The sequence below is a fragment of the Notolepis coatsorum genome, assembly GCF_963971535.1.
Source record: "Notolepis coatsorum genome assembly, chromosome: 6".
Lineage (NCBI taxonomy): Eukaryota > Metazoa > Chordata > Actinopteri > Aulopiformes > Paralepididae > Notolepis > Notolepis coatsorum.
Genome location: NC_140170.1, coordinates 7,329,808 through 7,341,125, shown reverse-complemented (window position 1 = coordinate 7,341,125; position 11,318 = coordinate 7,329,808). Strand labels below are relative to the sequence as shown.

Sequence of the window (11,318 nt, the reverse complement as noted above, 5' to 3'; positions counted from 1 at the left end):
ATATATATATATATATTTTTTTTTTTGTGCAGTCGGGGGACTACCAGTCGACTATCTGCAAATTTCCAAATCCTTAGTCGGGGACAGCCCTCGTGGGAACATATGAAATGAGTCTCTGAGTCTCTGAGTACATGAGGAGGTGAAGAGGCTCTTGGGACGTCCCTCTCATGGTCTCATGGAGCAGGTTCTGCTGGTCTGCTGGTCTGCTGGTCTGCTGGTCTGCTGGTCTACCATCTGGGGCGGGGGGGGGGGGGGGGGGGGGGGGGGGGGCGCGGGGGCTTTACTTGCAGCACTGCCAAAGGAGAATGATTACATTATTAATTATCATCAGGGACACAATTATCAATGAATTGAATACGACAAATATAATATTATGCTATATACTATACTTATATACTATACTTATATACTATACAACGGTCCTTCTAAGGTTTCTCTCCTCCACATTGCCTGTGGTGCATTTTTTCCTATTGCTAGGTTTTTAGTGAGTTTTTCCTTACCTTCGCGTGGGGTATGTCTGGGAGTGTTGCATTCATTTATTTGAAATTTTTTGGACTTTATGGTGTTTTTGTTTTGTTCTTGATTCATTGTGATGTTTCTTCTTGACTTGTTTAAAGAACACGTGTCCGGCCCATGGGGACATTAACGTGTGTTGTCGGGCCTTACAAATACATTTGATTTGTGTGTTTGTGCATGCGTGTGTTACTGTACCTTGACGATCTTCTTCCAGCGAGCCACGATGGCCAGCAGAGTGGTACAGGCCACCACCACGATGCCTGCTACCATCGGCATCAAGGGAAACTTCATCGTCTTGTCTACAGATGGAGAGAGCAGGTGGAGATATGAGATGGAGAGAGCAGGTGGAGATATGAGATGGAGAGAGTAGGTGGAGAAATGAGATGGAGAGAGCAGGTGGAAATATGAGATGGAAAGAGCAGGTGGAGATATGAGATGGAAAGAGCAGGTGGAGATATGAGATGGAGAGAGCATCCTTCGGTCAATCCTCCTTCCAATGTGCTAACACCAGAGCTGCTCACCATATCCATACCATATCCACCATACCAATGTAATAAAAAAAGTCAACCAACGAACAAGATTCTTGTACCGGATCTCCTCTCTGGTAAACAAGAATACCTTGAAGACTCTAACAGGAGCACTCATTCAAGGGTACTACGACTATGCTTGCACCTCATGGTACCAAAGCACCTCAAAGGCACTAAAAAAAAGGCTACAAACATCACAAAACAAACTGGTCAGACTACTGCTTGACCTTACTCCTAAAACCCACCTCACCCCTGCACATTTTGACAACCTAGGATGGCTTAGAGTAGACGACAGAGTACAGCAACTTGCAATGGGCCTGGTCTACAAGATACACTACACCACACAGGTACCCATGTACATGTCAAAATACTTCCCAAAGGTCAGTGAATTCCACGACCACAACACCAGAGGGAGCTCCACAAATCATGTTCAACCCAGATTCGGCTCAAACAAGGGACTAAACACATTTCGCAATTATGCCACAACAATGTGGAACGCCCTACCCACAGCTGTAAAGGAATGTGAATCACTACCCACATTCAAAACCACTCTCAAAGAGCAACTACCGGTGGCTGCAATTAGAAACTGGCCCCTGTAAATGTCCAACCCCCCCCCCCCCCCCCCCCCCCCACACCAATGTACAGTTTCTTCCCCTTTGGATGTATATATTTTTTATGATATCTTTTTACTACACAGTTATGTATATCTGTATGTCTTGTATATCATAAATGTCCTGATGAATCGAAAATGGCGGACCCTGATCTAAACAAGACGAAAGTCTTTCTCTGGTCTGCATCCCCTTAACAATTGTGTGTATTGAGCCATACTGTATTGTACCCATTCTGCAATCTGTTAATAAAGTTTTCAATCAATCAATCAATCTCTATAACACCAGAGCTGCTCACCATGTCTCTATAACACCGGAGCTGCTCACCATATCTCTACAACACCAGAGCTGCTCACCATATCTCTATAACACCAGAGCTGCTCACCATATCTCTATAACACCAGAGCTGCTCACCATATCTCTATAACACCAGAGCTGCTCACCATATCTCTACAACACCGGAGCTGCTCACCATATCTCTATAACACCAGAGCTGCTCACCATATCTCTATAACACCAGAGCTGCTCACCATATCTCTATAACACCAGGGCTGCTCACCATATCTCCATAACACCAGAGCTGCTCACCATGTCTCTATAACACCAGAGCTGCTCACCATATCTCTATAACACCAGAGCTGCTCACCATATCTCTATAACACCAGAGCTGCTCACCATGTCTCTATAACACCGGAGCTGCTCACCATATCTCTATAACACCAGAGCTGCTCACCATATCTCCATAACACCAGGGCTGCTCACCATATCTCTATAACACCAGAGCTGCTCACCATATCTCTATAACACCAGAGCTGCTCACCATATCTCTATAACACCAGAGCTGCTCACCATATCTCTATAACACCAGAGCTGCTCACCATATCCCTATAACACCAGAGCTGCTCACCATATCTCTATAACACCAGAGCTGCTCACCATATCTCTATAACACCAGAGCTGCTCACCATATCCCTATAACACCAGAGCTGCTCACCATATCTCTATAACACCAGAGCTGCTCACCATATCTCTATAACACCAGAGCTGCTCACCATATCTCTATAACACCAGAGCTGCTCACCATATCTCTATAACACCAGAGCTGCTCACCATGTCTCTATAACACCAGAGCTGCTCACCATATCTCTATGACACCAGAGCTGCTCACCATATCTCTCTAGATGTTCCCCGTGTTAACACTTCCTTCGGTCAATCCTCCTTCCAATGTGCTGCTCCCAGCAGTTGGAACAAGATGCAAACTACTTTGAAAATGGACAAATTGATCGCCCTCACTTGGTTAGAACCCTACCTGAATCTTCCTCAGTAAATGATATCGTTCAACATTTTAGTCTTAAAGTAAGGTCAGCTCTTGACAAAGTGGCTCCCTTGAAAACCAAGAGGAGACATAAAGCCAGAATAACACCATGGATCACCGAACATATGCGTTCACTTAAGAGGGAATGTCGTAGAGTGGAGCGAGTTTGGAGAAAAACCAAGCTCACTGTCCACCTACAGTCTTTAAAGCAATCTACAGTTGCCTACAACAAAGCCATGCGTCTGGCAAGACAGAGACGTATTTCTCAGGCATTATTAATGAGAATAAGACAAATGCCAGAGTTTTATTTTCCACCATTGAACGTCTTTTAAATCCCCCCCAGTCCTACAAGCAGTCGCTCGCTGCCACTAAAGATAAGTGTAATGAGTTTGCATCCTTTTTTGATAATAAAATTCTTAACATTCGTGCTAGTATTGTGAGTGATGCTCTTAGCACAAACTCTCAAACTACAAATGCCGCTAGTAGTGCTATATGCAACAGGATAAATCGCTCCAGGGGAAATCTAGCATCGTTCTGTGAAATTGATGAAAAGGAACTCCGCAAAACCATATCGCAAATGTCATCATCCTCCTGTTCTTTGGATGCCATTCCCACCCCCTTCCTCAACGAGGTTTTAGACAGTGTGGTTGGAGATATCCTTAAAATTGTAAACAGCTCTCTCAAATCAGGCATCTTTCCAGACTTACTAAAAATGGCTGTAGTTAGGCCCTTACTAAAGAAACACAACCTTGATCCCTCTGTGTTGAGTAACTATAGACCTATCTCTAATCTCCCTTTTTTGGGCAAGGTCTTAGAAAAGAATTTTTTTTATCAACTGGATGCGTTTTTACAGAAAAATAGGGTCCATAACAAATTCCAATCTGGTTTCCGGAGGGGCCATAGCACTGAGACAGCACTTGTAAAGGTAATTAACGACCTTAGGGTGTCTGCGGACAATAAAGAGGTATCCGTTCTCCTACTCCTAGATTTAACGGCTGCGTTTGACACAATTGACCACACAATTCTAATGCACCGCCTCGAGTATTGGATAGGTCTGTCAGGCACGGCCTTGTCCTGGTTTCATTCCTACTTAACAGGTAGAAGCTACTCTGTCAATCTAGCGAATTATGATTCCGACAAACACACCATCTGTTCTGGTATCCCGCAGGGATCCATTCTTGGCCCTTTATTGTTCTCCCTGTATATACTGCCGCTGGGTGGACTTATTACCAATCATAGAGTTAACTTCCATTTATATGCTGATGATACCCAGCTTTACCTCTCCGTAGCTCCAGACGAGCCCTGTGCTCTATACCCGCTGTTGACCTGTTTGTCCAGCATAAAAGGCTGGATGAGTGAGAATTTTCTCAAGCTAAATGAGGATAAGACAGAAGTTCTCATAGTGGGGTCTAGTGAGCAGAGAGAACTGATAAAAAGTAGACTGGGTAACCTGAACGTAGAAAATAACACTGCAGTAAAGAACCTGGGGGTTATTATTGATTCTGAATTGAATTTTAATACACACATTAATCATGTCACGAAGATTGCCTTCTTTCATCTTAGAAATATTGCACGAATTAGAGCCTATGTGTCCCTGGATGATGCAAAAACGCTAATCCACGCTTTTGTTTTCTCTCGGCTTGATTATTGTAATGCACTTTATTCTGGCCTTCCAAAGAAAACAACTGACAGATTACAACTTGTCCAAAATTCGGCAGCCAGAATTTTAACTAGAACTAAGATGAGGGAACATATTACTCCAGTTTTAGCTTCACTGCATTGGCTCCCGGTTGTCTTTAGGATTGAAATTCTCCTGCTTGTTTTTAAAGCTCTTAATGGTCTGGCACCATCTTATCTCTGCGACTGCTTACATAGATATGTTCCAAACCGCCCCCTCAGGTCCTCTAGTGCGGACCTGCTCGAAGTGCCTACAATGAAATATAAAAAATATGGCGAAGCAGCTTTTTGTTTCTATGGGCCGACGGCGTGGTATAATCTCCCACTACATATAAAACAGGCAGCCTCTGTGGATAGCTTTAAAGCACAGCTCAAGACATATTTTTATACTCTTGCTTTTAGCTGATTTTAAAATCCCAATTAAACATTTTTTAAATTAGTTTCTGTGACTTTGACATGAGGCCCAGATGGTCCATGAGAGAGGCCCAGATGGTCCGCGAGAGAGAGAGGCCCAGATGGTCCATGAGAGAGAGAGGCCCAGATGGTCCGTGAGAGAGAGAGGCCCAGATGGTCTGTGAGAGAGAGAGGCCCAGATGGTCCGTGAGAGAGAGAGGCCCAGATGGTCCATGAGAGAGAGAGGCCCAGATGGTCCATGAGAGAGAGAGAGAGGCCCAGATGGTCTGTGAGAGAGAGAGGCCCAGATGGTCCGTGAGAGAGAGAGAGAGGCCCAGATGGTCTGTGAGAGAGAGAGAGAGGCCCAGATGGTCCATGAGAGAGAGAGAGAGGCCCAGATGGTCCGTGAGAGAGAGAGAGAGGCCCAGATGGTCTGTGAGAGAGAGAGAGAGGCCCAGATGGTCCATGAGAGAGAGAGAGAGGCCCAGATGGTCCATGAGAGAGAGAGAGAGGCCCAGATGGTCCGTGAGAGAGAGAGAGAGGCCCAGATGGTCCGTGAGAGAGAGAGAGAGAGGCCCAGATGGTCTGTGAGAGAGAGAGAGAGAGAGAGAGGCCCAGATGGTCCGTGAGAGAGAGAGAGAGAGGCCCAGATGGTCCGTGAGAGAGAGAGAGAGGCCCAGATGGTCTGTGAGAGAGAGAGAGAGAGGCCCAGATGGTCCGTGAGAGAGAGAGAGAGGCCCAGATGGTCCGTGAGAGAGAGAGAGAGAGGCCCAGATGGTCCGTGAGAGAGAGAGAGAGGCCCAGATGGTTTGTGAGAGAGAGAGAGAGGCCCAGATGGTCCGTGAGTGAGAGAGAGAGGCCCAGATGGTCTGTGAGAGAGAGAGAGAGAGAGAGAGAGGCCCAGATGGTCCGTGAGAGAGAGAGAGAGGCCCAGATGTTCCGTGAGAGAGAGAGAGGCCCAGATGGTCCATGAGAGAGAGAGAGGCCCAGATGGTCCATGAGAGAGAGAGAGAGGCCCAGATGGTCCATGAGAGAGAGAGAGAGAGAGAGAGAGGCCCAGATGGTCCATGAGAGAGAGAGAGAGGCCCAGATGGTCCATGAGAGAGAGAGAGAGGCCCAGATGGTCCGTGAGAGAGAGAGAGGCCCAGATGGTCCGTGAGAGAGAGAGAGAGGCCCAGATGGTCCATGAGAGAGAGAGAGAGGCCCAGATGGTCTGTGAGAGAGAGAGAGAGAGAGAGAGAGAGGCCCAGATGGTCTGTGAGAGAGAGAGAGAGAGAGGCCCAGATGGTCTGTGAGAGAGAGAGAGAGAGAGGCCCAGATGGTCTGTGAGAGAGAGAGAGAGAGAGAGAGAGAGAGAGAGGCCCAGATGGTCTGTGAGAGAGAGAGAGAGAGAGAGAGGCCCAGATGGTCCGTGAGAGAGAGAGAGAGGCCCAGATGGTCTGTGAGAGAGAGAGAGAGAGGCCCAGATGGTCCGTGAGAGAGAGAGAGAGGCCCAGATGGTCCGTGAGAGAGAGAGAGAGAGGCCCAGATGGTCCGTGAGAGAGAGAGAGAGGCCCAGATGGTTTGTGAGAGAGAGAGAGAGGCCCAGATGGTCCGTGAGAGAGAGAGAGAGAGAGAGAGGCCCAGATGGTCTGTGAGAGAGAGAGAGAGGCCCAGATGGTCCATGAGAGAGAGAGAGAGAGAGAGAGGCCCAGATGGTCCATGAGAGAGAGAGAGAGGCCCAGATGGTCCATGAGAGAGAGAGAGAGGCCCAGATGGTCTGTGAGAGAGAGAGAGAGAGAGAGAGAGGCCCAGATGGTCTGTGAGAGAGAGAGAGAGAGAGAGGCCCAGATGGTCTGTGAGAGAGAGAGAGAGAGAGAGAGAGAGAGAGGCCCAGATGGTCTGTGAGAGAGAGAGAGAGAGAGAGAGAGAGAGAGGCCCAGATGGTCCGTGAGAGAGAGAGAGAGGCCCAGATGGTCCGTGAGAGAGAGAGAGAGGCCCAGATGGTCCATGAGAGAGAGAGAGGCCCAGATGGTCCGTGAGAGAGAGAGAGAGGCCCAGATGGTCTGTGAGAGAGAGAGAGAGAGAGAGAGAGAGGCCCAGATGGTCTGTGAGAGAGAGAGAGAGAGAGAGGCCCAGATGGTCTGTGAGAGAGAGAGAGAGAGAGAGAGAGAGAGAGGCCCAGATGGTCTGTGAGAGAGAGAGAGAGAGAGAGAGAGAGAGAGGCCCAGATGGTCTGTGAGAGAGAGAGAGAGAGAGAGAGAGAGAGAGAGAGGCCCAGATGGTCTGTGAGAGAGAGAGAGAGAGAGAGAGGCCCAGATGGTCTGTGAGAGAGAGAGAGAGGCCCAGATGGTCTGTGAGAGAGAGAGAGAGAGAGAGAGAGGCCCAGATGGTCTGTGAGAGAGAGAGAGAGAGAGAGAGAGAGAGGCCCAGATGGTCTGTGAGAGAGAGAGAGAGGCCCAGATGGTCCGTGAGAGAGAGAGAGAGGCCCAGATGGTCCGTGAGAGAGAGAGAGAGAGAGAGAGAGAGAGAGAGAGAGAGAGGCCCAGATGGTCCGTGAGAGAGAGAGAGAGGCCCAGATGGTCCGTGAGAGAGAGAGAGAGGCCCAGATGGTCCGTGAGAGAGAGAGAGAGAGAGGCCCAGATGGTCTGTGAGAGAGAGAGAGAGAGAGAGAGAGAGAGAGAGGCCCAGATGGTCTGTGAGAGAGAGAGAGAGAGGCCCAGATGGTCCGTGAGAGAGAGAGAGAGGCCCAGATGGTCCGTGAGAGAGAGAGAGAGGCCCAGATGGTCTGTGAGAGAGAGAGAGAGAGGCCCAGATGGTCCATGAGAGAGAGAGAGAGGCCCAGATGGTCCGTGAGAGAGAGAGAGAGGCCCAGATGGTCCGTGAGAGAGAGAGAGAGAGAGAGAGAGGCCCAGATGGTCCATGAGAGAGAGAGAGAGGCCCAGATGGTCCATGAGAGAGAGAGAGAGAGGCCCAGATGGTCCGTGAGAGAGAGAGAGAGAGAGAGAGGCCCAGATGGTCCGTGAGAGAGAGAGAGAGAGAGAGGCCCAGATGGTCCGTGAGAGAGAGAGAGAGAGAGAGAGAGAGAGAGAGAGAGAGGGCCCAGATGGTCCGTGAGAGAGAGAGAGAGAGAGAGGCCCAGATGGTCCGTGAGAGAGAGAGAGAGAGAGAGAGAGAGAGAGAGAGAGAGGCCCAGATGGTCCGTGAGAGAGAGAGAGAGGCCCAGATGGTCCATGAGAGAGAGAGAGAGAGGCCCAGATGGTCCGTGAGAGAGAGAGAGAGAGAGAGAGAGAGAGAGAGAGGCCCAGATGGTCCGTGAGAGAGAGAGGCCCAGATGGTCCATGAGAGAGAGAGAGAGAGAGAGAGAGAGAGAGAGAGAGAGAGGCCCAGATGGTCCGTGAGAGAGAGAGAGAGAGAGAGAGAGAGAGAGAGAGAGAGAGAGAGAGAGAGCCCAGATGGTCCGTGAGAGAGAGAGAGGCCCAGATGGTCTGTGAGAGAGAGAGAGAGGCCCAGATGGTCTGTGAGAGAGAGAGAGAGGCCCAGATGGTCCGTGAGAGAGAGAGAGAGGCCCAGATGGTCTGTGAGAGAGAGAGAGAGGCCCAGATGGTCCGTGAGAGAGAGAGAGAGGCCCAGATGGTCCGTGAGAGAGAGAGAGGCCCAGATGGTCTGTGAGAGAGAGAGAGAGGCCCAGATGGTCCGTGAGAGAGAGAGAGAGGCCCAGATGGTCCATGAGAGAGAGAGAGAGAGAGGCCCAGATGGTCCGTGAGAGAGAGAGAGAGGCCCAGATGGTCCGTGAGAGAGAGAGAGAGGCCCAGATGGTCCATGAGAGAGAGAGAGAGAGAGGCCCAGATGGTCTGTGAGAGAGAGAGAGAGGCCCAGATGGTCCGTGAGAGAGAGAGAGAGGCCCAGATGGTCCATGAGAGAGAGAGAGAGGCCCAGATGGTCCGTGAGAGAGAGAGAGAGGCCCAGATGGTCCATGAGAGAGAGAGAGAGAGGCCCAGATGGTCCGTGAGAGAGAGAGAGAGGCCCAGATGGTCCGTGAGAGAGAGAGAGAGGCCCAGATGGTCCATGAGAGAGAGAGAGAGAGGCCCAGATGGTCCGTGAGTGAGAGAGAGAGAGAGGCCCAGATGGTCCGTGAGAGAGAGAGAGAGGCCCAGATGGTCCGTGAGAGAGAGAGAGGCCCAGATGGTCCGTGAGAGAGAGAGAGGCCCAGATGGTCCGTGAGAGAGAGAGAGAGGCCCAGATGGTCCGTGATAGGCCCAGATGGTCTGCTTTTAGCTGATTTTAAAATCCCAAGTAAAAAAATAATAAAAAAAAAATAAAAAAAAGTTTTAATTTGTTGACATGCTGAGCGGGCGGGTTTTTCCAACCCAGCACTGTCAGCACTGTTAGCACTGTCACTCACCTATAAGGAAACAACCCCTCAAAACGTACAGAAGGGCTCTCATATCATGCTGCACGTCAGTCTCATCGGGCCAGCAGTATCACTCACCTACAACGAGGCAATTCCTCAAAACTGACTGTTCTATTGTATTCACAAAATATGCTTAATTCATATATGCTACCACATGTATAAATCTATTGCTATGTTTGCCCATCACCATCACAATCACGCATGCAGTCTAACGCCTTTCCCGTCTCCCCGTCTCCCTGTGGGTGGCTGTCCTGGAGTGACACCCACCCACACCCACCCAGGATGCGATCCTCCTCTGCGTGCCCCCCTGTCTCCCTATCGCCGGCCGGAGTGATGACTAGAGTGCTGGACGTCCCGTGATGACGCCCACCCAGGATGCGACCCCTGCTGGCCCCTCTGCGTGCCCCCCTGTCTCCGGCTGTCTCGTGGTGGTGGCCGGAGTGTTCGACGTCCCGTGATGGCCGGGGGGATGCGGCCATCTTCAGCTGTCTCGGAGTGGTGGCCGGAGTGTGGAACGTCCCGGGAGGATGCACCCCTGCTCTCTCGGCTGGAGCCGCTATCAGTTCTATCTTTAATCTTATAAAATGTTCAGTTGTTATCACTATCAGCTCTATATACAAATTTTCAAAATGTTCAGTTGCTATCGCATGCACTCATCTGTGTTTCACTACACACATGGGTGCATGCTTACCAGCTGTTCGCCTCTTTTTAATGCAACATGCAACACTATTATCACCGACATCTAAGAAGGGAGATCCCCCCTTGAATTGGCCCTTCTAAGGTTTCTCTCCTCCACATTGCCTGTGGAGCATTTTTTCCTATTGTTAGGTTTTAGTGAGTTTTTCCTTACCTTCGCGTGGGGTACGTCTGGGAGTGTTGCAGCATTTATTTTGAGCTTATGGTATTCTTGTTTTTTCTTGACTTACTGTGTTACTATTTTTTTTTTCTTTTTATTTTTTTTTCTTCTTGGCTTGTTTAAAGAAGACGTGTCTCTGTTAAGCACTTTGAGCTGCACTCCGTGTATGAAAGGTGCTATATAAATGAAGATTATTATTATTATTATTATCACAGAGTTGTTTACATACCTGCAACTGTCACCCAGCCTTTAACTGTAATCTGTCTGTTCTGCTTCATGTCTTACATACTTTGGTTTGGCTTTTAGTCATAGTACATTTGCTATATAAATAAAGCTGACTTGACTTGTAATTTTATTTGGTTGTTTGTTTGATGTGTGTTTTAATAATTTCCCTTACCTCTGTGATGTACAGTATGTATCATCTGTCTCTTTTCTATTCTATTGCATTTTTTTGTCCCCTCTCCCTGTTACCCTTCGAGGGGACCTCTTCCTCTCCGTCCAGGCCGTCATTGTAAATAAGAATGTGTTCTTAATTTACCTGCCTGGTTAATAAATAAAGGTTAAATAAATCAAAAGTGTTCACTGACCGACCGTTGAGGGTGTTAAATTTACTTTCTATTATTCTTTTTGTATAACTATCTGGAAAACATGCTACCAGAATGGAGAGTAGTACTTATATTATATATTATTATTACTGTTTTATTTATTTATTATATATATATTTTTTTTTTCTTTAATTATTATTATTATTCTTTTTATTATTATTTCTTTTAATTTTACTTAATTTCTTTTTGCATTGTTTTTTCCGTCACATCCGTATTTATGTTTAATTATTTAAATGTTTTATTCATGTGTATTATTATGTATGTTTGTTGTCGCTCTCCTTGGGTGGGATGGGGTGGGGTTAGTTAGGGGATAGGAATGGGGAATGAAATGGAAGATGTATAATTTGTATGTTAAACAGATATGAGAGCCCTTCAGGGGCGTATCTAGACCCAGCACTCCAGTAGGGCACAGAAGGGCACCAACAACT

General features: G+C 48.2%; 1 protein-coding gene across 1 annotated transcript in view; it reads right to left on the bottom strand.

Moving 5' to 3' along the window:
* Window positions 1-280: 280 nt before the first annotated feature.
* Window positions 281-11,318, bottom strand: part of tmigd1 (transmembrane and immunoglobulin domain containing 1) — a gene marked incomplete at both ends in the record, with an annotated part of 31,421 nt that continues 20,383 nt past the window's right edge. Inside the window, 2 exons of the mRNA XM_084317123.1 lie at window positions 281-292; window positions 712-815. Of these exons, the coding sequence (XP_084173249.1) occupies window positions 281-292; window positions 712-815 (116 nt within the window). The remainder of the gene's footprint in view (window positions 293-711; window positions 816-11,318) is intronic.